The following is a 22085-nucleotide window of genomic DNA, read 5'->3' as shown; positions in this document are numbered from 1 at the left end:
CAATTCTGAGCAGAAATGACCAGAATGCACTCACACCTTCCTGGGGCCACCTTTACTGTGCCCGTGGGCAGCTCCAAGAGGAGGTCAACACTGTGGGGCAAGGAAGTAGAGAGCAGGATGGACAAGGGGGACAGGAGTTTGGGTGGGCCCTGTGTGGGGGTGTAGGGCTCCTGCATCCCTCTGGGATCTGAGCCTAGAAGGCTCCGGCAGAGTCTGGCGAATGCCTTAGTGGAAGCGGTACTTTCTGGCTGGCTTGAGGTTGATGTATGTGGCCTTCATCTCCTCGGCCTCAGGGTTCCGCACATCTTTGAATCGCTCCCCTTTGGTGCTTACTACCTGGTTGTCGATGTATCGGATCAGCTTCTTGGGGGCCTGTCAGGCAATTGGGCAGTGAGCAGCAGAAGCCAGGAGACATCCCACCCACTCCACACGTCCAGCAGCCATAACCCTCTCACCTCCCTGGGAGCCATGGGCCGGTGAATCTTCTGATCCTCTGCGCTATCCACCATCATGTACCTGCCAAAAACTGGCTGGGTGAAGCTCCTGCCACTCTGGGAAGACCCTCTAAGGGTCTAGCCCAGCCCAGCCCAGACTCACTTCTGCAGGATGAAGGACTTCAGTTCATCCTTTTGGGGGCCTCTGAGGCGCCTGGGCAGGTCCTGCAGAGAAGGGAAGCCTAGTCTAAACCCTAGTGCACCAGCAGAAGCAGACAGGGATAGGCTAGGGGCAGGCGCTTAACACTAAGGTGGAACGTGGCTGAGGCTATTTGGGTTGAGGGGGATGTCTAGCAGAGGATACCTGGTTGGGGCCGTCCCAGGCTGGAGGCCCCTCCTCCTTCCCCTCGACAAGCATCTGCACAGCTTCTTCCAAGTCTCCCCGAGCTTTGGCCAGCACCCACTGGGCCTGCTCCACTGAACAGGTAGGGAACACCTCCAGGAGAACATCCACCCCTGGCAGCAGCTCCTCCTCAGCACCAGCTGCCTGTGGGCAGAGATGTTGACAAGAAGCAGTACTTCCTTCTTTCCTGATCCCTAATTCTCTCACCAGTACCCTCCTCTAGCAGTACCTCATCCTGGGTGTCTCCAGCAGCAGTAGGAGAAGCCCTGGTCTCTTCTTTGAGCTTTTCAGGCTGCTGCAGGGGCTCTGGGGAGATGGGCACCTGACCTTGGACCTCAGAGCTCTGTGGTTGCAGGTTCTCTTAAGGAAGCAGAAAGAGCATCAGGTTTGCCAGGGCTTTAGGGGATGGGAGTATTGAGTCATCCAAGTGCCCAGTCCCCAAACTCACCTTTGTTCCTGGCACCACTCAACTGCCCTGAGAGCTTCTGCATCATGTCCCCTATTGTACCCCTGAAAAAAACAGGACGGTGGTAAGAGGACAACTCTGCCCACCCTCCACCATCTGCCAGCCCTCCACTCCCTCTTTGCCCCAGCCAGATCCCACCTTGGAATTTGGGCAAAGCCAGGCACATAGGCCTCCATCATCTCAGTGAAGGCCTCCATATCGAAGTTCTCCTCTGATGGCCCTGAGGGGCCCAGATCCTCCAGGACCCCGAGCACATAGGAGAAGATGACCTCATCCAAGCCGCTGCAGGAAGGGGACAAGACAAGCCCTGGGTAGGACACTGGATACTTCCAGCAACCCCACCTAGCCTGAGACTCAAGCCCTCGGCTTCACTGGGTCCATGAGCCAGACTTCAAGCCTTGAAGCCAGAAAGTATCCCACCCTCCCACAGAGCTTTGGTTTCCCATCTGTCCAGCAAGGTGACAGGGACAGGTTAAGATGTAAGGCCATACCAGCAGATCATAATCAGCCCTCCCCCACCTCAGGATTAAAGCTGAGGGCTTCCCACCCCGTCTTTCCATGGGCCAGGGCCCAGAGTGCTGCCCAGCAGCTCCGACCCTGACCCTAGCATGACCCTTCTAGAAGAGCTGCTTCTACCTGAGGTCAGCCTCTGGGAGGTGCGTCTGGACAAAGGCAAGGAGGGCTGCACTGACAATCCTCTCCAGCTCCATGCTCTCTCTTCTGAAGGGACAGAAGATGTAGGTTTGTCAGGCCCTCTTCTGCTTGCCCCTACCCACTAGTCCCAGGGGCGGCCAGCCCCTCCCTCCTACCCTGCTGTGGAAACCATTTGTTGATGTTGTCCACAGCTTCCAGCTCTGCAGCCCTCCCCCGCTCCCTCAAGCAGAGCTACAGCCCCCTCCCTGCCCATCTCTCCACCTCCTTCAGCCTGAGACAGGGCTCCACAGTGGTTTCCCTCGCCCTTCCTCCGACCTCTCCCCATCTCGCCACCCCATTCCCCAGCAGCAGGCCCAGACCCTCTGGCAAGAAGCCAAGGTCTTGGGGTCACATGCCTCCTGGCTGAGGAATCCCATCGTTGAGAGGGCCACTTGGCCCTCAAGTCCAACTACAAGGGGCCCATTGTCTAGCCCCCCCAAGGAGCAGACCTCAGGACCAAGCACAGCCTTCCCCCAGCCAGAATGGGCCACCCACCCACTGCACAAAGGGGCTTTTCTGGCTATGGGGCTCTGATGGAAGGGGAAGTCTTTCAGGAATTCTCTCTTCCTGCCCAATCCAGCAGCTTGGGGTTATCTACAAAGGACTTTCCATCCTCCTTCCCAAAGCCTATGGAGCCCTACAAAATCTGGCCTTTGCCCACCTCTCCAACTTCATCACTCACTCCACTCCTGCCTCACCAGCCTCCTTGTTGGTCCTCAAACTTCCCCAGCTTCTTCCTACCTATCTCCCCCATGTATCTACATGGTTCATCCCCTCACCTCCTCCGGAGCTCTGCTCATATGTTGCCTTCTGAGAGAGACCTTCCCTGACTAACCTACCAAAAATAGGGAGTATTCCTCCTACTCCCTAGTCCCTTGCCCTGCTTTATTTTCTATACAGCATCTACTACAGCTTAATGTTATTTTATGTTTATTTGCCTATTGTCTGACCTCCCTCCTAGACTGTAAGCTCCACAATGCAGGGGTCTTTGTCTTATTCATTGGTGTAACCCTAGCACCTAGAAAAATGCTTGCACTTAGTAGATGCTCAATAAATACTCATTGACTCATTTCATTCCTATCTACATGCTTTTGACTCCCAACAGTCCATATGTGGGAGTCAGGAACACATAGATGGTAATGACTGGCTCCACAGGTCCAAATGTCAGCTCTTCCCACTCAGAAGACTCAGAGGTATCTCAAATTCCACCTACCCCACACTCACAGTATTCTCATGATTGGTATATATCTCCCCTCCTATTTCACTGGCTGACCCAACCATTCACTCGCTCAGCTGCCAAACCTGAAACTTAGGAATTACCCTTGATTTTACCCCCTCTCAACCCCATCTGCTGCACTCAGCCAATCCAATCCTCTCAATTCTATTCCCTTATCTCCTTTCCATCCATTCTCCCTGGCTCATCTGGCTTCTGCTCCAACATCTACCAAAATTGCTCAATCCAAGGCCATGAGTTACTTTTTCCGGTTTTGGTTTAATTAGGTTGAACCATATAAGCTTGCCAGTACTCCCTGTTTTGGATCTACAGGGAGGGAGGGAGGCAGGGAAGGAGGGAGGGAGAGAAAGAAGGAGTGAAGGAAAAGAAAGAAAAGGCTATTTCTTATAGTTTTCACCTAATATTTGCCCTTTCAAGCAGCATCAATGTTGGTTTCTGAGGCATTACTCTCCTCCTTCTCTGGCCATTCCTTCCTGGGCTCCCTTCTCTGTCCCCCTCTCCTCTGCTGGCAAGAAGGCTCAGGCTCACAGCTGTTCCTCCTCTCTCCTTCCTCTGCACCCCCTCTCTCTAGAAGACCTTGTCTGGGCCCACATCTTTATGAACCAACTCTATGTCACCGATCCTCAAATGCCAGTCCTCTAGCCCAGTCCCCTCCGTGGAGCTACACATTTGCACATCTCCCTCTCTGACACCTCTATGTAGGTGACTTAACAAGTCCCAAACTGACATTCTCCCAAGTCCTTTGCTCCTCCAAGGCTGTCATCAGTAAATGCATGTTCACGCACCCAGTTGCTCTTGCCACAAGTCTGGGAATGATCCTCACAACATCCTACCCCTTCCAGTCTTTCCCACATCCAGTCACCAAGCCCTGACCATCACCTCTCATGCCTCTCAACATGTGCATCTCTCCATCTCTCCTCCCATTCTGCTCCACCTCTTGCCTTCACTGCCAGAGCCTCCTAACCCTTACCCCTACTACCATCTTTCCCCCCAAATCTATTCTTACAAAGATCACAGTTGTGTGATCTGTACAAAAATCCTGTTTTTCCTACCAAAAATCTATCAGTGATGTCCCCCTTCCCTTCTGATTAGCCCAGATTCCTTTTGTGGCCTTCAGTTGAGGGCTTTACCCCTGTGTACATCTCTCCAGCCTCACCGTGTACCACACCCTCCCTGGATCACTCCCCTCCACCCTGGCTTTCTTCCAGTTTGCCAACATTCAAGCCTTTTCATGGCAAGAGCCTTTGCACAGCTGCTTCCTCTGCCTGGACAGCCTTCCACCTCCACCCCTTCACTTGTCTAACACCTTCTTACCTGTCGGGTCTCAGTTTAAAATTTTCTTCCTCACGGGATGCTGCCCCTGACCCTCGAGAACTGCTTTGGTCCCCACCATCTTACACCCTCATTGCAGACTGCACTTCCCCTTATTTCGCAGTATCCTTCATAGCTCTAATTAAATAATTATTTGGGCAATGTTTAATGTTTCTTCCAGCTGTTTCATGAGGGCAGGGACTATACTCCCGGCTTACTCATCAGCATACACTCGGTATCCTGTGAAGTGGGACACTCAATAAAGAGTTACTGCCCCCGCTTTACAAATGACGGAACTGAAGCTCAGTGAGTTTAATGCTTTGCCCAATGTCACTTGGCTGGACTGTGGTAGTTAAGATTTAAATCCAGGTCGCCTAGTTGAGTGTATATTCCACGGGATGGGGGGGAAAAATCTCAAGACTTTCAAGCCGGTTGAGACAGAGCTACGATCTATGCTTACAGTTCCCAGGTCCCCTAAGTAGTAACATAGTGTTGCTGTGACAGCACAGGGATCACTTTGGACAGCAAGACTGAGAAGCCGTAGCCTAGCATGGGCCCTGGAGAGCGGAACTGCTCACACCACGCATGCCAGACACCATTATGTGGTTCCCCCAAGAGGTCAGCCCCATACAGAGAGCTACACCGACCCTGGGTTACATCAAATCCTGGCTGCTGTCAGTTGCCTGGCAACCTCTGCTGGGACAAAGGCTTCTGCAAGAAAGTCTAGTTTCTAGGGAAGAAGTGCTCAGGGATGTGTCTGATGCCTCTGGGTTTCTGATCAGGGTCTGAGGGGCAAGGAGTTGTTACTGGGAAACTCTTCACTGTGCCCCCAAAGAATGTCTTTCTCCCCTAAGCTTTTGCTCTAGCTTGTCTCCTGAGGCAACACCCTCCCTTCTCCTGTTCTGGGGCTGACCAAACTTTACCCAGCCTTTAAAGCTTGCCACTTCTTCTTTCACCCTTTTCCATCCCCCTAGCCTTCCTCAGCATTGTTTTCCTGCCCAGAGGCTTCTCTAATATTTCTCCTCCACAGTCCCCGAGTTGGGGAAGCTGTAGCCTAAGCAGCCAGCCTTCTCCAGGGTAAGAACATGATTTTCCATGAGACTTTTAAAATTCTGGATGTAGTCCACAGAACTCCATTACTTCCTGAGGGCTCCAAATCAGGGCTCACTGGTTAGTAGCATCCATGAAATGTGATCGTCATCCTGTCATAAGTCCTGTTTAAATACCTCTGATGATGGTAATAATAGTTCTATGCACTTTACCCATATTAACTTACCTAATCCTCACAATAGCCCTAAAATATAGATACTAATAATATTATACCATCCCATTTTGCCCAAAAGAAAATGGAGACACTGACAGGTTAAGTAACTTGCCCAAGGTCACACAGTAAGTTAATGGCACATTTACATCCAAGCAGTCTGGCTCCAGAACCCTGTTAACCACTACGCTACACTACCTCTTATGAAGCAAATGATGTGGCCCCCAGCCCATGTTCTGATCCTCCTGTCCTGCCTGGCTGGCCCTCCTGCCTACCTCAGAATCTTTGCTTACTCCGTTTTCCCCACTCAGAACGTCTTTCCCTCTGCCTCTCATTCTGCGGGACACACTTTCTCCCTGAAGCCAACCCTGAGTGTCCCATCCTCACTGCCCCCAGCTGGCCTGAGAGCATCCCCAGGACCAGGCACAAGCCTGGACTCCAGATGCTCAATACAGATCCCCTGGACAAATTTAAGTGAGACTGGGGGAAGGAGAACCATGCTGTTCCCTTGGGGTGGGGAGCTGCTTAAGGTGGAGAGAAAGCAGAAGGCTATGTGGGAGGAGTCCTGGAAAGCAGTGTGGGCACTCAGAGGGTCTAGCACGGAGGTCTTCGCTGGTTTCTCAGTCACTATGAAGCCCAGCTCCTGGGGCCCTAGTCCCATTACGCAGGTTCCAGAGGACATGGTTGTCCCCTGACCCCCAAGTCAAGTCTTAGAGGCGCCAAGGACACTGAGGGCTACAAGGGATTCCGGCACCCAAAGTCAGACCGGAGCACAAACGGGGATAGTGGGGTGCACAGGAAGTGGGACTGTGATGATGGTCCACCCCTGAAGCATGAGCTCCTTAAACAAGCTAGCGGGGTACCCATAAGGGTCCGGAATAGTGGGCCCGAGGGCACCGGGATGTGGTTGCAGCCGTGGGGACACAGGACTAGGGAGGCCTGAGTAAGCTGGGATATGCCTTGATACAGGCCACGGCGAGAACCAGAGATGGGGGGGCCGATGGGCCCCAGGGAGTACCGTGGGGGAACACACAGGACGGGTACCCTGGGTCAGTGTTCTCCGCGACTCTCCCAGCCCTGGGCCGGGGGCCGGAGGGGAAATCACCTGCTCCGTCGGGCGCCGCCGGCGACTTGTCCCGCGCGGTGCAGCTCTCATCCCCCAGCCCCACCAACGAGATCAAAGGCGAGGCCCAGAGCGGTTCCCTTTCAGAAGCGCCGCGGTAGCCATTTTTGAGAAGGGCAAGTGCCCACAACTGGGCGGGGCTTCTGCGCCCATGCCCATTTGTCTCAGGGTTTTGCACAGGCTCCCGCGGGGGCCATTTTTGTTGCGGGTTGGGAGGAATTAGGCGTGGAGGTCCCGCCAGTGGGTGGAGTCTCAACGGCTGACTGCATCCCCGCCTAGTTCCTTGTCAACTGCGAAAGACCGAGAACCTTTCGACCCCACCCAGTGTCTTCCTGTCCGCCTTCCTTGCCCTAAAATCTCCGCCCTCAAATCTTATAGCTTCCTCCCCTCTCCTTGTCTCTACCGTCTTTCCACAGACTTGGATCCCTGATTGGATCTGGTGGCCCCTACACCCAGAACCTGGTGTTCTTCCCAAATCCCTGTGTCTCTCCCCCTTTATGTCCAGTCTAGGTTCAAGGTCCGTCACCCAGTCAGCTCTTAGGTGATGACTTCCTTCCCCACCATATCTGTCCCCTTTGCCTTCTCTTAACAGCGATGTCTCCCCCAAGATTAGGGTGGGTTACAGGGTCTGGATCTTGGGATGGTGGAGCCTGGTTTGGATGGGGGTAGCAGGGCGCAGGTGTTCTGGGTGAGTATCAACCTGAGCCCAGATCCAGGACAGTCTAAAGGCCATGCCTACTTCCAGGGCCTTCATGCCCATGTTGGCAGGACTTCTCATTTAGGATAGGACAACTGAACCCCAGGACCCATCAAGGCCTCAGCTTCTTTCTGTTCCTGGTGCTACCCTGTGGGGAAACCTACAGCCATCCCTTCCCAGGAGTCCCGTAAGGGGTCATGAAGGAAAGAGTTCCCTCCAAGGGTGAGCTAGCCCATCCCCAATCAGCAGGGATGAGCCCCTTCAGGGCTAGTCACCTCATAAGGGGCTGGGTACTCAGAGACTGTCACTGTCCTCAGGAGCTCATGGTCCAAGGTAGAAAGTCCCATCCTCTCTTCTCCCCTAAGGGCTGAGGCAGTTCCAAAATATGGAGAAAAGACGGATCACTCTCCCTCTTCCAGCTCTGTCCCTTGCTGCAGGCTCCCAGCTCCCCCCCACCAGGACCCTCTAGCCTCAAAGAGCAAGATGTTCACTGCTGGGGAGTTGGGGCAGGAAAGGGGAGGGAGGAAGGAGGGAGCACATTGCGCGTCACGTCTCCCATAAAAATACTGCCGCTGCCAGCCTGGCGCTGCTAGGGTTAATGAGAGGTGGGGTGACAGCCACTTTGAACTCTGTCTAGGCTGGCCCCTGGGAAGGGTGGTAATGGGTAGCTCCATCAGCCCCAGGCCTCTGCCAGTCCTTTAAAGACTTGGCCATCCCTTCCTTCCCCCAGCCCCATCCCCGCCTTCATGGCATAATGCTGATGACTCTTCTCTCCCTACCACCCCCATTACGGCAACTTTCAGGTTTTCTCAGTAGAGCTGTCCCTAGTTCTGGCCTGAGATCCCTGTAGCCATCCCTGTGCCTTTCCCTTCTCCCCTCTGGCCTGTTTCTTGGCTGGCAGTTGGATGTAGCTAGATATCATCAGAAAGAAATTCCTGAGCTTTGGGAGGATGATGGGAAAGACCTCTTAGGGGGAGCCCCTTGATTCCTAGCTCAGATCCTGAAGGGTCCCAACTCTGTGCAGCAGGGGTTTGGTTCTGGGGTCAGAGGACAGAGGGTGGGCTGAGGAAAGGGACTTCCACAGACACAAGGACACACACAAACTGTAAGATAGGAGCTCTGGAGAACACTTGTCCTGCTTGGCATTCCATAGCTGGCCAGACCTTAAGCCTCTGATTTTTTTGTCCCCTCAGGTCTGTCTCTCCATCCCCAAGATGGGACCAGATTCCACCTGCCCTTTGGGTGCTGCTGGAAGCCACATAGGGTGAAAGAAGGTGGCATGATGACTCGTCTCTTCCCATTCCCTCAAGTGAGTTTTGCAGCCTAGGTCCCCTCAGCTGAAGGGAAAAGCTAGAAGCCTATGCTGAAGCTTCCCCTAGCACATCAATTCCCCATCATCTGACCTCAGAATGAGGAACTGGGCTTGAAATAGACATAAAGGACAGATTTCCCTGACATTAAGAGCAGAGATAAAGCCCATCTGGCTGGTCTCAAGGGAGGGACTCAGAGACTGAGCAAGGAAGGGGACACTTCAAAAGAATGGGGAGAAAGGAGGGGGTCCCCGCTTTTGATTGAGGTCAGAAAGGGCTCTCTGGGCAAGGTGCCCAGCCCTCCCACACCTTCCTCCTTTCTCAGAAGAGCCAGGATGGGGCGGGGGTGGGAGTTGGCTGGGGCAGGGAGGGAGCCCTATTTAAGGAGCATTCTCTAAGAGCATCACTGCAGATCCAGTCCCAAGAGCAAGAGAGGAGGCTTCATGGTAAGTGTGGGCCCTTGCTCACAACTCAAGCAGGGCGGGGGTAGGGCGGCTCCTGAGCTTGCAGGCTTGCCTTTCCCTCTCCAGGGACAGGCAGCAGCTCTACCTGGAGAAGGGGAATAGCCCCCATCTCTCCACTTAACTCTCCAGAAGTGAAAGTGTGTTTCAGGGAAAGATTTCTCTTCCTCTTGCCTACCTATCTCAGGTATCTCAGATCTTCAGTTTTGGTGGGGAGATTTTCAGGGAGCTGGAACTTTTGGGGATCCATATTTTAGGGGTCCCCTCTGGCGCAGGAAGCCTCCCAGTCTCCCAAGAGATGCCCTTCTCTGTGCACATATTCTGGCTCTCCCCCAGCCCCGACTCCTCCTGGAGTACCTCTCCACATCTGGCCCCACCAGGAGCACATCTGGGCAAGAAATGATTCCACAGTACTCATAGAATCCCTGCCATGGCCCTGAACCCCCTCCCCTCATATCCTGCATCAATCCTGTTGGAGTTCAGAGAACCCTTGCCCCTTTCCCTGGGTATGGGCCCTGTTTTTTAGCTCTAAGCTCAGACCCTCTCTGGGATAGGAGGAATCTTGAGATCCCAGGTTCCTCATCTGACCCACCATGGGAATGGGAGGAATTCACAGAAGAGAGCACAGGAGGGCAGAATCAAGGCTGGGAGAACGTTGGCCACCTGGCTCTGAGAACTGAATTCCATAGGCTGTGAGCTTGAGCAAACAGCCTAGGGACTCAGTTCTGGTGCCCGGCTGTGCTATACCATCGATAGAGACGTCGTGGGGAAGCTGCTGGCTCAGGCTCTCAGCATCCCAGCCAGGCGCTCCTCCAGGCACTGTCCACATCTTTTAATAACTTCAACTTGGACTACTACCCTTCTGCTCAAAGACCTCAATGGCTTCTCCAAACTCCTTACTTTGTCATTAAAGTCTTTCACAGTATGGCCTCCACTTCGCTTTCAAGCACGAGAGTCCATTGCTCCCTGGTCATAACCTGTCCTCTAATGAAACCCCGTTGCCCCCTGCTCCTGCTGCCATGCCTTTACTCATGCTGAACCCTCCTCAGTTCTTCCTGGGACACCTCCTCCCCATCACTCTCTGTTGGGATCCTATACATCCTTCAAAGTCTCAGATGCTTCTTCCAAGAAGTGTCCCTCAACTTCCCAGCAGTGCAGATGATCTCCGGCAAATCCTCCATACTCCTCTCTAGAGGGGCTCATTCATGAGCCCCATAGTGTCTAGTCCAGCGTTCTGCACATAGTAACTGTTCAGTAAATGTTCCTTGCATTTTGCTGAGTGTGTCTAATGTATGAAGAGGCAGTTTGGCCTAGAAGTTAAGGTAGAGTCAGATCCCAGGTGCATTCTCCATGTGTGACCTTGAGTAAGCTGTTCACCCCTATAGGCCTCAGTTTGCTCATCTGTAAGTGGAAAAAAATAATTATACGGACATAAAAGTTTTGTGTAAATTAATGAGTTGATAGTTTCTTCTGTTCAGGGCTTTAGCACAGTACCTGCACACAGTAAGTTCTCAGTTAAGTGTGTGAATTTATTATGATTCTTATTATATTCCCTTAAGTAGAATGTGAGCTACCCCGTTGGGAGGTAGGATAAGGCTTAAAATTAGTCAGCCATGGTTTATTGAGTGAAGGGTTCCAGACCAGATGCCAGGGTCAGGTAAGGCTGGGGCAAGACCAGGAGGAGGCCATCAGGACCAGAGTTTGGTAGCCCAAGCCCTGCTGAGATCTAGGAGTTCTGGATTCCCACCGACTGTATAACCTTGGGTGAGTCACTCCTTCTCTCTGGCCTTGGATTCCCAGCATAACGTAAATTGAGGGGATTGGACCAGGTGAACAGCAAAGTCCCTGGCAGCTGAGATGTTTTATGAGTTCTAAGCTTCTAAGGCTTAAGTTCAAATAAAAGATCAAAGAAGGAGGCATCTAGGCTCCCTGCAGGGCTCCCTTACATCCACAGGGCCTGGAGCACGCACTGGGGTTTGGAAGGATGTGCATGGCAGCATGCTGGACTGAGCTGAGTGGCTGTACTTCCTTCAGAAAGCCTGTAATCAGGGGCCCTCTTCCCTCACTGGGGCTGGGGGTCAACTGGTGTGCAGGCTATGGGCATTTCTAGGGCATAAGTAGAAGCCTTGGGGAGAAATGTCTATGAGGAATGCAGATTCTCAGCAATGGAGGAAGTTAAGAGACTTCAAGGTCTGAACCCGAGAGGATAGAGAAGGAAAGAGATACAGAACACACCTTATGTGATATGAGACTCAGGATTCAGTTGAAACCTGCCTTGTTTCAAAAAAGGATTTGAGGAGACTTACTGGCATGCAGACAATTGTCCAAGATTAAAATGTAACACATAGACATAGCTATGTAGCACATTTACTACTTTTTGACCCAGAGATTCAATTTACTTATTACTGTTTTTTCTTTTTAAGATTTTATTTATTTATTTATTTGAGAGAGAGAGGGAGAGAGAGCATAAGCAGCAGGGAGGGGCAGAGGGTGAGAAAATCTCAAGCAGACTCCCCACTGAGCAGGGAGCCTGATGCAGGGCTTGATCCCAGGACCCCAAGATTAGGACCTGAGCTGAAGGCAGATGCTTAACCGACTGAGCCACCCAGGTGCCCCTACTTATTAGTTTTTATTTTTAGTTAGAAATTACTTTAAACTTACAAAAGTCTGCAGAATAGTGCAAAGAACTCTTGCTTACCCTTCTTACAGATGCACCAACTGTTAACCTTTTGCCACGTTGCTTTCTCTAATCTACAGTCTTTATTCAAATCTTGCTACTTGTCCCATTAATGTCCTTCATAATAACTTTCATTCAGGATCCAAAACAGGATCATGCATTGCATTTAGTTTTCATGTCTCTTAGTCTCCTTTGACCTGAAACAGCTTCTCAGCCTTCCTTTGTCTTTTATGACATCAACATTTTTGAACAATAAAGACTACTATAGTTGTCTGTTTACATTTATCTGATGTTTCCTCATGATTATGCATTACTGCTGAATTGATGTTGTGTTTTCTCAGTTTAATATATCAGAAAGCACATGATGTCAACTTGTCTTTGTTAAAGAAAAAGTTTTCAAGACACTCATTAAAGATGGTGAAAAAGACTTTATTCAAGAGGGACCGCTGCAGTGGGCTTCAAGTGTGGTCAGTTTTCCCTGTGATTCTAGGGAATCTAGGATACTCTTTTTTTCTTTGTAATTAATAAGTATCTTCTTGGGGGCTGCCTGGCTGGCTCAATTGGTTAAGCATCTGCCTTCGGCTCAGGTCATGATCCTGGGGTCCTGGGATGGAGCCATGTTGGGCTCTCTGCTCAGTGGGGAGTCTACTTCTCCCTCTCTCTCTGCTCCTCTCCCCCTGCTGGTGCGCTTTAAAAAAAAAAAAAAAAATCTTGGAACATACTTCGAAACTATATAAACAGCCTGTTTCTCATCAAACTTTTACTCATTAGTTTTAGTATCCATGAATGATTCTCACTGGAATCAATTATTACTGATTGGAGATGGATTTTCTGACCTCATTATTCCTCCTGCTATGAGTAAGAGCTTTCCTTTCATATTTGTTTAGTTAATGTTAGTATGTACTTAATAGAGGTTATTTTATTCAGTAGGTAATAATTTGTTACTGTGATTGTTTTGATGCTTCAATTGTCCCTGATTAGGCCAGTGGAAGTCCCTTCCAGCTGGCTCCTTTGTTTGACATATTTGAACCATCCTTTATTTTTTGGCACAAGTTGTTCCGGGCTCATCTTGTACCTTTCCTTTCCTTTTAGACTTTTTAAATTTTTTTTATTTGACAGAGAGAGACAGCGAGAGAGGGAACACAAGCAGAGGGAGTGGGAGAGGGAGAAGCAGGCTTCCCGCTGAGCAGGGAGCCTGACGCGGGGCTCGATCCCAGGACCCTGGGATCATAACCTGAGCTGAAGGCAGACGCTTAACGACTGAGCCACCTAGGCGCCTCAGTCATCTTGTACCTTTCCTGCTACAGCCTCGGAACCAGCCATTTTCCCAGTGGGCCTGGTTCCTTTTAGTGGAGAATGAAATTTAGAAATTTAGATCGGGCTGCTGCTGGCTGTGCTTGTTGCTACCAGGGTGTCAGTGCTCAGTGATTCCATTTCTAGGACTACTGATTCAACAATTTAATACTTGTACGTGTGAACAAAGATGCATATTCAAGGACATTTGTTTTCTCATCAGCCTCACTACTTCCAAGTAAGACCAAGCCACCATCTGATTTTGCCTGTATTACTTTAAAAGCCTCCCAACTGGTCTCCCTGTTTACACAATGGCCGCTCTACAGTCTCTTTTCCACACAACATCCAGAACAATTAAAAAAGGGACGCCTGGGTGGCTCAGTCAGTTAAGCGTCTGCCTTTGGCTCAGGTCATGATCTCCAGGTCCTGGAATTGAGCCCCACATGGGGCTCCCCGCTCAGTGGGGAACCTGCTTCTCCCTCTACCTGCCTCCATCCCCCCTACTCATGCTCTAATAGATAAATAAAATCTTTTTTTTTTAAGATTTTATTTATTTATTTATTTGACAGAGAGAGACACAGTGAGAGAGGGACACAAGCAAGGGGGAGTAGGAGAGGGAGAAGCAGGCTTCCCGCAGAGCAGAGAGCCCGATGTGGGGCTTGATCCCAGGACCCTGGGATCATGACCTGAGCTGAAGGCAGACGATTAATGACTGAGCCACCCAGGCGCCCCTAAATAAATAAAATCTTAAAAAAAAAAAAAAGAATAATTTAAAAAAATCCAATCACATTCTCTCCTGCTTGTAACACTCCGCCCACTAAGAATAAAATCCAAAATTCTCAACATGGCTTCAAGGCACCACAGGATCTGGCTTCATCCCTAACCCCATTAACTCCCACTTTCTTGCTCGATCACAGGACAAGGATACTCCAGCCACAGGGTTGTTGTACCTGCTTTTCTCCCCCAGGTATTCAAATGGCTTGTGAAGGTCTTTAGTAGGTCTCCACTCCAGAATCACCTCTTTGGGGAAGCCTTCCCTGGCTAGCCTATTGAAAACAGCACCCCATCACTTAATAACTATCTGACATTATATCATATGTTCACCAGTTTGCTTGTTGTCAGTCTCTGTTTCTCTGGGTTCCACCTCTAAAGTAAGCTCCCTGAGGGACTTTTTTGGCTCTCTCCTGTAACCCCAGTCCCTAGAATACTTGCCTGGTGTATTGTGGATTCTCAAATGGCTGCTGAGGGAATGAAGATAACTTTTATTCCTTGGGGCTTTTGCACCCACCAGCTCTCTGCCTGGCTTCTTCCTCACCCTTCTCTTTGCATGGCTAGCTTTGTCACATTCTTTAGCTCTCAATTTAAATGTCACCTCCTCAGAAAGCTTCCCTGTTTACCTTATTCTAAGTTCCACTACTGCACTTGTCTTTCCTATCTCAGCCTCTCATTCCTGCTGTAATACTTATAACAATTTGCCTTTATCTGTTTGCATGGTGTCCCATCCCCATTTCTTCCCCTAAAATGCAAGCTCCATAAGGGCAGAAACTGCCATGGCTGTCTCATTCATTACTGTATCCCCAGGGCCTAGAACAGTTCAAGAAATTGTTGGATAGACTTTTAATAGCTAAAAACTGGAAAGAATCCAAATGCTATAGAATATTGGGTGGTTGTTGAAGAATGAGGTAGCTCCATGTGCACTGGCACAGAATGATGTCCACAATATACTTACAGTAAAATATTAACAGGTAAAACAGTGTTAATTCCTTTTAGGTAATTAATATTATGCGCACAGAAAAAATATAGGAAAAATAACAGCTTGGACCCTACCAATCATTTGGGAATAAGGATATTAAAAAGACCTTAACTTCCTGTTTTATATATTTCTATGTAGCAAATTATATTTTTTATTTTTTAAAATTTATTTATTTGAGGGGCACCTGGGTGGCTCAGTTGTTGAGCGTCTGCCTTTGGCTTGGGTCATGGTCCCAGGGTCCTGGGATCGAGCCCCACATCAGGTTCCTGCTTGGCGGGGAGCCTGCTTCTCCTTCTCCCACTCCCACTCCCACTGTTTGTGTTCCCTCTATTGCTGTCTCTGTCTGTCAAATAAATATTTTAAAAAATCTTTAAAATTTATTTATTTGAGAGAGAGAAGGGGGGAGGGGCAAAGGGAGGGGAAGAGAGGGAGAGAAGCAGACTCCCTGCTGAGTGTGGAGAGATCTCAGGACCCCTGACCCCAACCCCAAGACCATGACCTGAGCTAAAATCAAGAGTAGGACACTCAACTGAAACACCCAGGCACCCCCAACAAACTATATTTTTCAAAACGAACACTAACATTTGATCACTTAGTACATGCCAGGCACTGTGGTAAACATTTTGTGTGCAGCATTTCAAGGCATCTTCTCAATAACCTCATGAGACAGAGGTCCTATCACCCCCATTTGCAATGAAGAAATTGATTCAGGGACATTATGCAATTTACCTAAGGTCACATAGCAGACCCATTACACTACACCACCTCCCTGTGTCTTTATAATTTAAGGGGAAAAAAAAAAAAAGGAAAGGAAAATAAGATGAAACTAGGGGTGACCGTTCAGGATCCAGGCTTTACACAAAAGATACTAAGCAAATTTGGCCCTGAGCTCCCTAGAAGCCAGGGCAAAAAGAAAAATATGATCAGTTATGAGATCCTTGGTGCTTCCAAAATTAAACCACTCATAAGGAGAAAAACTCTTCCCAAGTGGTGAGGCTTGAGAGCCCTTCCATGAGGTTCATAAATACAGCAGTATTCAGTTCCAGTGGTGTACGGCTTCAGTAACATACCTGTATACCCAGGCAGCTGTTGGCCATCCAACAAGTGGAAATTCAGTAAAAACAATTCCACAAGGAGCCACTTTTGTACAGCATGGGTATCAGATCTGGAGTCCTGCCAGACCTATAGTTAAAATTGGATGTGTGGCCTAACCCTCCAGCAAACTCCTGGAATACTGCAAATTCATCCTGTTAAAGACTGGTAGTAAGGAGACAAGAAGTGACATTCATCTGAAATTTCAACCCTAGTGCATTTTCCCGGTAGGCTGGGTCGATTTTATGCTTCTTTTACAAATGAAGAAACGGAGGCTCGGAAAGCCCAGTTACACGACTAGAAAATGTCAGTGGTAGCCCTAAATCTCTGTCTTAGACATTCCTTCCTCAGCCACGCCTACCACCCACGCTTCAACAAAAGAGCTTAGGCCCTCAGACTCTCTCCGCGGGTGGTGAGCTGCCGGGCCTAAGAAGCCTATGGTCCTGCACACTGGAGAAGAGCTGCTGAAGCAGGGAGCTCGGCCCCACCCGTGAGGAGGCACACTGGCTCTTCCCGAGCAGGGGAGTAAGGCTCACATTACAGAGATGAGGAACACCCCCACCCACCCCAAACAGAAAAGCGATCTCGCAGCATACACTTGACTTCACTCATTTATTTACTTTTTACTACAACCTGCGGATAAGTGGGCCCTGGGCTTGGGGAGGAACTTGGGCAATTCGGGAAGCTCTGTTAGACGAAGGAGAGGAAAAAGGGAAAGTGGGGGCTTGGTGCAGGGCAGTCTTCTAAGATCGGGAAGAGGAGGGAGAGACGAAACAAAGGGTCCACGCCCTTCTTTCCGCCGCACACCCAGGTTTCCCAAGGCCGAGCGGGAGGGAAGAGAAACAGGACATCCACCCGGAGATGTTCTTGATCTCTTCTCGCCCTTCCCCCGCTATCCAGCAATAACGCGAGAGAAATCAGAGAAGTGCAGCAGGTGGGCGGCGTGCAGGCTTGGTAAAAAAAAAAAAAAAAAAGCGAGGTGACAGGTGCACCCAGCGCCGGCGCACCGCGGAGGTCTCCCTCGTGGCGGGCTGAAGGCGGCGAGCGCAGGGGAGGAGAGCCGCGCGCGTGCTCACCGGGCCGGCCGCCGGGCCCTGCGGCGTCCTCAGCTCGGGCCTTTCCTCTTCCTCCGGCGGCCACGCTCCGCCGCTTCCGTGGCCGGGCTGCTGTCGCCGCTGTCGCTGCTGGCAGGCGGCCGCAGCACACGCCTCTGCACACGGTACTCGGGCTCCGGGACGTACGGCGCGCCCTGAAGCAGGAACTGGCCGCCGCGGTAGGTGACGCGCACGTCGGTGCGCGGGTACGTGCCGTACACACGCCGCAGCTCCCGGCGCACCACGTCCGGCAGCTCGAGGCGCGGGCCGTGCGCGCGGTGCACGTGGCCCCAGCGCAGCTCGGTCTGCAGGGTGCCGTCCTCGGGCCACGGCGCCCTGCGGTGAGCAGCCGCCGTCCCTTCTGCCGCGGGCCCTTGTAGCGATGGCCCCAGGTAGCCGGGCGCCGGGAAAGGCGGGTACAGGGCCGCGGCGTAGGCCTGCGGGAAGGCCCACGAGGGCAGCGCTGCCGCCAGGGGCGCGCCTGAGCCATGGAAGCAGTGGTATTCCCGCGGAGCCGGCCACTCGCCCGCGGTCAGGCTGGGGGGCCGACTGCAGAAGCTGTGGGCGTGGATGGGGAGCAGCAGCAGAGAGCCGGGCAGGTAGGTGTAGGTTAGGGGCTGCAGCGGAGGCCAGGCGCCCTCCCCGGATGCCAGGCAGCTGTACGAGTACATGGTCTGAAGCTCAGGCAGCGGGCATTTTTACTGGGGCCTGGTCCAAACCTGCAGTGGGGGTGTGTGTGGATACCCTTTGTTCTGTCTCCACCACCCATCCCTGGGGCTTGGTAACCCAGGGCTCTGGCTCACAGCAGGAGCCCACGTGCAGTACCTGATGGTTTGGGGGAACTCTTCCTAAGGCATTCAGCTTCCATCTCACCTCTTGTCCCAGGGCTGAGCCGAGCCCCAGACTCTCAGTAAGCAGTAAGGACCCAAGACCTTTTCAAGCCTTCGCTCGTGAAGTGTTCTTCCCAGGTGGCTCCGCACTCGTCTCCTTCAACCCAGGGGGCGTTGGTCCCCAGCATTTGGGGGAGCCAGAGAAGTCCAGAGCAGGCTCCTCTCCACCACTTTTTAGTGGCTCTGCTCCCCTCCATGCCCTACCTCAGCCACACCTCTTGGTTTCCAGGCAAAGGGAAACACATTTTGCTGGCCAGAAGCCAGCCAGCCTGTATCTACACCGGGTGAGCCTGCTGGTTGTACCTGCCGGCCCTGGACGGTGAGGCCTGTGCTCAGGGATGCCCTCACTCCTACATCACTGAGAATATCTTGGTGCCCTTTCCAATCAGTTAGCCACCTATTCCCCACATTCCATCCTCCCAGCCCTTCCAAATGGGTCGAGTTATCCTAACATTTGAGTGAAGCTCCTACACCAGGTACTGAATCAAGTTGCTTATGAGTATCTAAGTTTACATCAACCCTAGGAAGGAGGTACTAATATTTTCCCCACTTTACGTAGGAGGAAGCAGCTTGCCTCAAATTTGGTAGTAAATGTATTCTATGACTAGGAAACATTTCCAGTGTTGTAGGCTATGTAGGTTAAAGTGTATTGCCCAGACTCACACAGCTAGTTATGGTAAGAGCAAAATTCAACCCCATGTCTGTCTCAAGAATCGTGATTGGTAATTAGCTTTATAGCCAATCCATGCTGGGACTTCTTTCACACTGTCTCCAATCCTCCCCTCTAGAATGTTACATAAGAACTAATTCTTTTTTTTTTTTTTTAAAGATTTTATTTATTTATATGACAGAGAGAGACATAGCGAGAGAGGGAACACAAGCAGGGGGAATGGGAGAGGGAGAAGCAGGCTTCCTGCTGAGCAGGGAGCCCGATGCGGGGCTCGATCCCAGGACTCTGGGATCATGACCTGAGCCAAAGGCAGCCGCTTAACGACTGAGCCACCCAGGCGCCCCAAGAACTAATTCTTAATAGCCATGTGAAGAACATGGTAATATCATTTTCCCTTAATTGATAAGGAACCAGAGGCTCAGAGAAGTTAGGACACTTTCCCAGGTTTATACAGTCTAGGTAGCCCAGTGGGATTTGAACCCAGTCCAACTAAGGCCAAAGCCCAGAAGCTACTTGGGTGAAGATTGCTTCATCCAGGTGGTGTAAAGCCCTGTCTAAGCTCCAGTCCCCTCTGGCTGTAAGCCACAGTCCTCCACCTCTTTCTTCCCCAGTGGGGTGGGTGGTAGTTGCTGGATACTTAAAACTGATACCCTCTCCCAGCTGCTGAGCTGCTGGGCCATCATACTTTCCTTCTTCCTCTTCTCTTGACTCAGGCAGCATCCCCAGTAACCCCCACAGATTCTCCTCTAAGTTCTCAGTGTCTCACAAAGGCCAGCTACCCTCTGAGAAGTTCTACACTCACCCTGATGATGTCACACTTTTATATTCCTGACTGAGCTGCTCTCCTAAGTTTTGGGCCATTGGCCTGGTGAAGATAGATACTGGAACCGGGTATCTACCTAACACTCCCTACCCCAGAGCTCCAAGAAGGGAGCCTCACCCTCTGTGCACTCTAGGAACTAGTCCCAAGACACAGTGGCCTTTGTTGGGAGAGGCCTTCACTGCCAAGATGTCCACAACCTAATCCGTGCAAACCTGCCAATATGTTATGTTACATGGCAAGGGGGAATTAAGGTTGTCGATGGTATTAAGTTTGTGAATTAGCTGTCCTTAAAAGGAGATTATCCTGGATTATCCAGATAGATCCAGTGTAATCACAGGTGTCCTTTAATGTGGAAGAGGGAGGCGGAAGAGTCAGAATGATGTTATATGAGAGTGAATCAGCCATTGCTGGCTTTGAAGATGTAAGGGGGTCATGAGCTAAGGAATGCAGGCAGCCTTTGGGAGCTGAAAAAGACAAGGAAATGGATTCTTCCCTAGAGCCTCCAGAAAGGAACACAGTTCTGTCAGCACCTTGATTTTAGTTAGTGAGGCAGACTTCTAACCTCCAAAACTGTAAGATAATAAATTTGTATTGTTTTAAGCCACTAAGATTTTGGTGATTTGTTACAGTGCCAATAGGAAATTAATATACCTCCCCATTCCTATTTATAACTTTGCCCTCTCCAAATCTCAGCACTTGAGGAATGTCCAAGACTACCTATAGACTGACCTCACCCAGGCCTGGAGCTCAATCATGGGCCCTATGGGACTGGCCCCTTTCTCCACCTGCTCCCACATGGGGATCTGGTCACACCTGGGTGGGAGGTGGGGAGAGTGTGAGACCAAGCTCAAGTTGGAGACTGGGACGGTGAGAAGCCTGTATTTTAATAATTAGTCCCTACATGCTTGCTGAAGACCTCTGCTGGTCTGGTGGTGGTTCAGGTAAAATGGGAAAAATAAGGACCAAACTGAGTTTCTCAACATTCATCCTGACTCCAGTAACAGCTTCTAGATTTTTGAGGTCCCATACCTTATCTACTCAATAAAGTGGTTCTGGGGGAGTTCTGTTCTATCCTTAAAGTTAGGGGTGATTTATGGCTAGATCAATCGCACTGCCATCCCTCTGGCCATAAGGATTGGTTGAGGGTAGCCAGGTGACTCAATTGATCAGTGGAAACCAGGCCCAGGACTTTGTTCTCTTGGGGTGGAGGGAAGTGCTCTCTTTCCCCTGGACAGAAATCTGAAAGAATGCAGTCTGGGTGGAGAGGTGAAGGCCTGTCTGAGCATGGAGCCACAGAAGAAGTGGAACCAAGGGACAGAAAGAGAAATTAAGTCCCGATGACATCATTTGAATCCTGGACTTTAAAGTTACATGAGCCAATAAATTCCTTTTTTCCCTTCCAGTTTTATTGAGATATAATTGACATACACCACGATATAGGTGTAAGGTATACAGCAAATGATTTGACTTAACGTATATTGTGCAATGATTATCACATTAAGTTTAGTCAATACCCATTATCTTATAGGTAAAAAAAGTTTTTTTCACATGTGATGAGAACTCTTAGGATCTACTCTCTTAACTTTCAGATATACCATGCAGCATACAGCAGTGTTTATAATCATCATGTACATTACATACCTAGTACTTCTGGAACTTTACCTTTTGACTACCTTCCTCCAATGCCTCCTCCCATCCCCCCCCCCCAATAAATTCCCTTCTTGCTTAATCTGGTTTGAGTGGACTCTTTTTTCTTTTCACACACCAGTTGTGTTTACTTCATATAAATTTAACTACAGAAGACAATGAAATAGACTTTTATTTTTAATTACAAAGCACCATCATCTAAGTCCTTAGAAAATTAAAAGTTTGGGTTATTGCACTGTGGAGTGGAGTCTTCTGTTGTTTGCATCGCCGATAACACTGAGTGTTTTCCCCAGCATTTTATGAAAATTTTCAAAGTGCAACAACCTGCATAGTTTTTGATCTGTGAACCCCATGATCAGAGGCTCTTCTGTTGGCAAAGTGGAGGATAGATTGGTGAGAGAGAGGCTGGAAGCTAGTCTTGGAGGAGGTTCTCACACTAGCCCAGGAAAACTGACAACCAAAACAGGAGCTGGGGATGGAAAAGAGATGGGAGCAGATTCATCTAGAGTTGACCCCATATAACTGCCTGGGTGGAGAGGGTAGCATAGAGGTGGATGCACATGTTTTTGACTTAGTTGCCTGGGTGGGTAGTCAAGGCAAGCCTGGAAAAGAAAAAAAAACCCTTGTGGGCGATTGGAAGTTGAGGAAATGGTGCAGTCAGGGAGTTCATTTGGGGAGCTGTCCGGCATGTGGTTTTATCTTCAGGCTGGAGATGGGAGGTGGGGTAGTCATGAAGGGAAAAGCAGTAGGTGA

General features: G+C 50.3%; 3 protein-coding genes across 5 annotated transcripts in view; 1 reads left to right on the top strand and 2 right to left on the bottom strand.

The window, feature by feature from the left end:
- Positions 1–37: 37 nt before the first annotated feature.
- On the bottom strand, positions 38–6969 carry CUEDC2 (CUE domain containing 2). Its single transcript, XM_006731068.3, has 9 exons — positions 6908–6969; positions 1940–2023; positions 1442–1585; positions 1286–1347; positions 1067–1197; positions 799–981; positions 598–659; positions 456–516; positions 38–372 (listed from the first exon to the last, which is right to left on the bottom strand). The coding sequence occupies exons 2-9, from the start codon at positions 2011–2013 to the stop codon at positions 226–228; spliced, it is 864 nt and encodes a 287-aa protein (XP_006731131.1). The 5' UTR covers positions 2014–2023; positions 6908–6969; the 3' UTR covers positions 38–225.
- A 9832-nt stretch (positions 6970–16801) lies between these two features.
- Positions 16802–18401, bottom strand: C6H10orf95 (chromosome 6 C10orf95 homolog). 2 transcript variants are annotated; one of them, XM_081822879.1, is made up of 2 exons: positions 17285–18401; positions 16802–17158 (listed from the first exon to the last, which is right to left on the bottom strand). In XM_081822879.1, the coding sequence occupies exon 1, from the start codon at positions 17971–17973 to the stop codon at positions 17314–17316; it is 660 nt and encodes a 219-aa protein (XP_081679005.1). In that variant the 5' UTR covers positions 17974–18401; the 3' UTR covers positions 16802–17158; positions 17285–17313. The 2 variants fall into 2 exon arrangements, with proteins under 2 accessions (XP_081679005.1, XP_081679004.1); XM_081822878.1 differs by lacking the exon at positions 16802–17158 and having other exon boundaries at positions 17314–18021; positions 18176–18401.
- SLC68A1 (solute carrier family 68 member 1) overlaps positions 17404–22085 on the top strand; it is a 29998-nt gene continuing 25316 nt past the window's right edge. Inside the window, exon 1 of one of the 2 annotated variants that reach the window (XM_081822846.1) lies at positions 17404–17481. The gene's annotated coding sequence lies outside the window, so the exon portion shown is untranslated. Of the gene's footprint in view, positions 17482–17766; positions 17902–22085 lie in introns of those variants that run through there. The other variant, XM_081822845.1, reaches the window with a different exon arrangement.

The sequence above is a fragment of the Leptonychotes weddellii genome, chromosome 6 (genome assembly GCF_054177405.1).
Source record: "Leptonychotes weddellii isolate Sample4059 chromosome 6, ASM5417740v2, whole genome shotgun sequence".
Taxonomy (NCBI): Eukaryota; Metazoa; Chordata; class Mammalia; order Carnivora; family Phocidae; genus Leptonychotes; species Leptonychotes weddellii.
The sequence above is the reverse complement of the archived record's forward strand: the minus strand, read 5'-3'. Positions and strand labels throughout refer to the sequence as shown.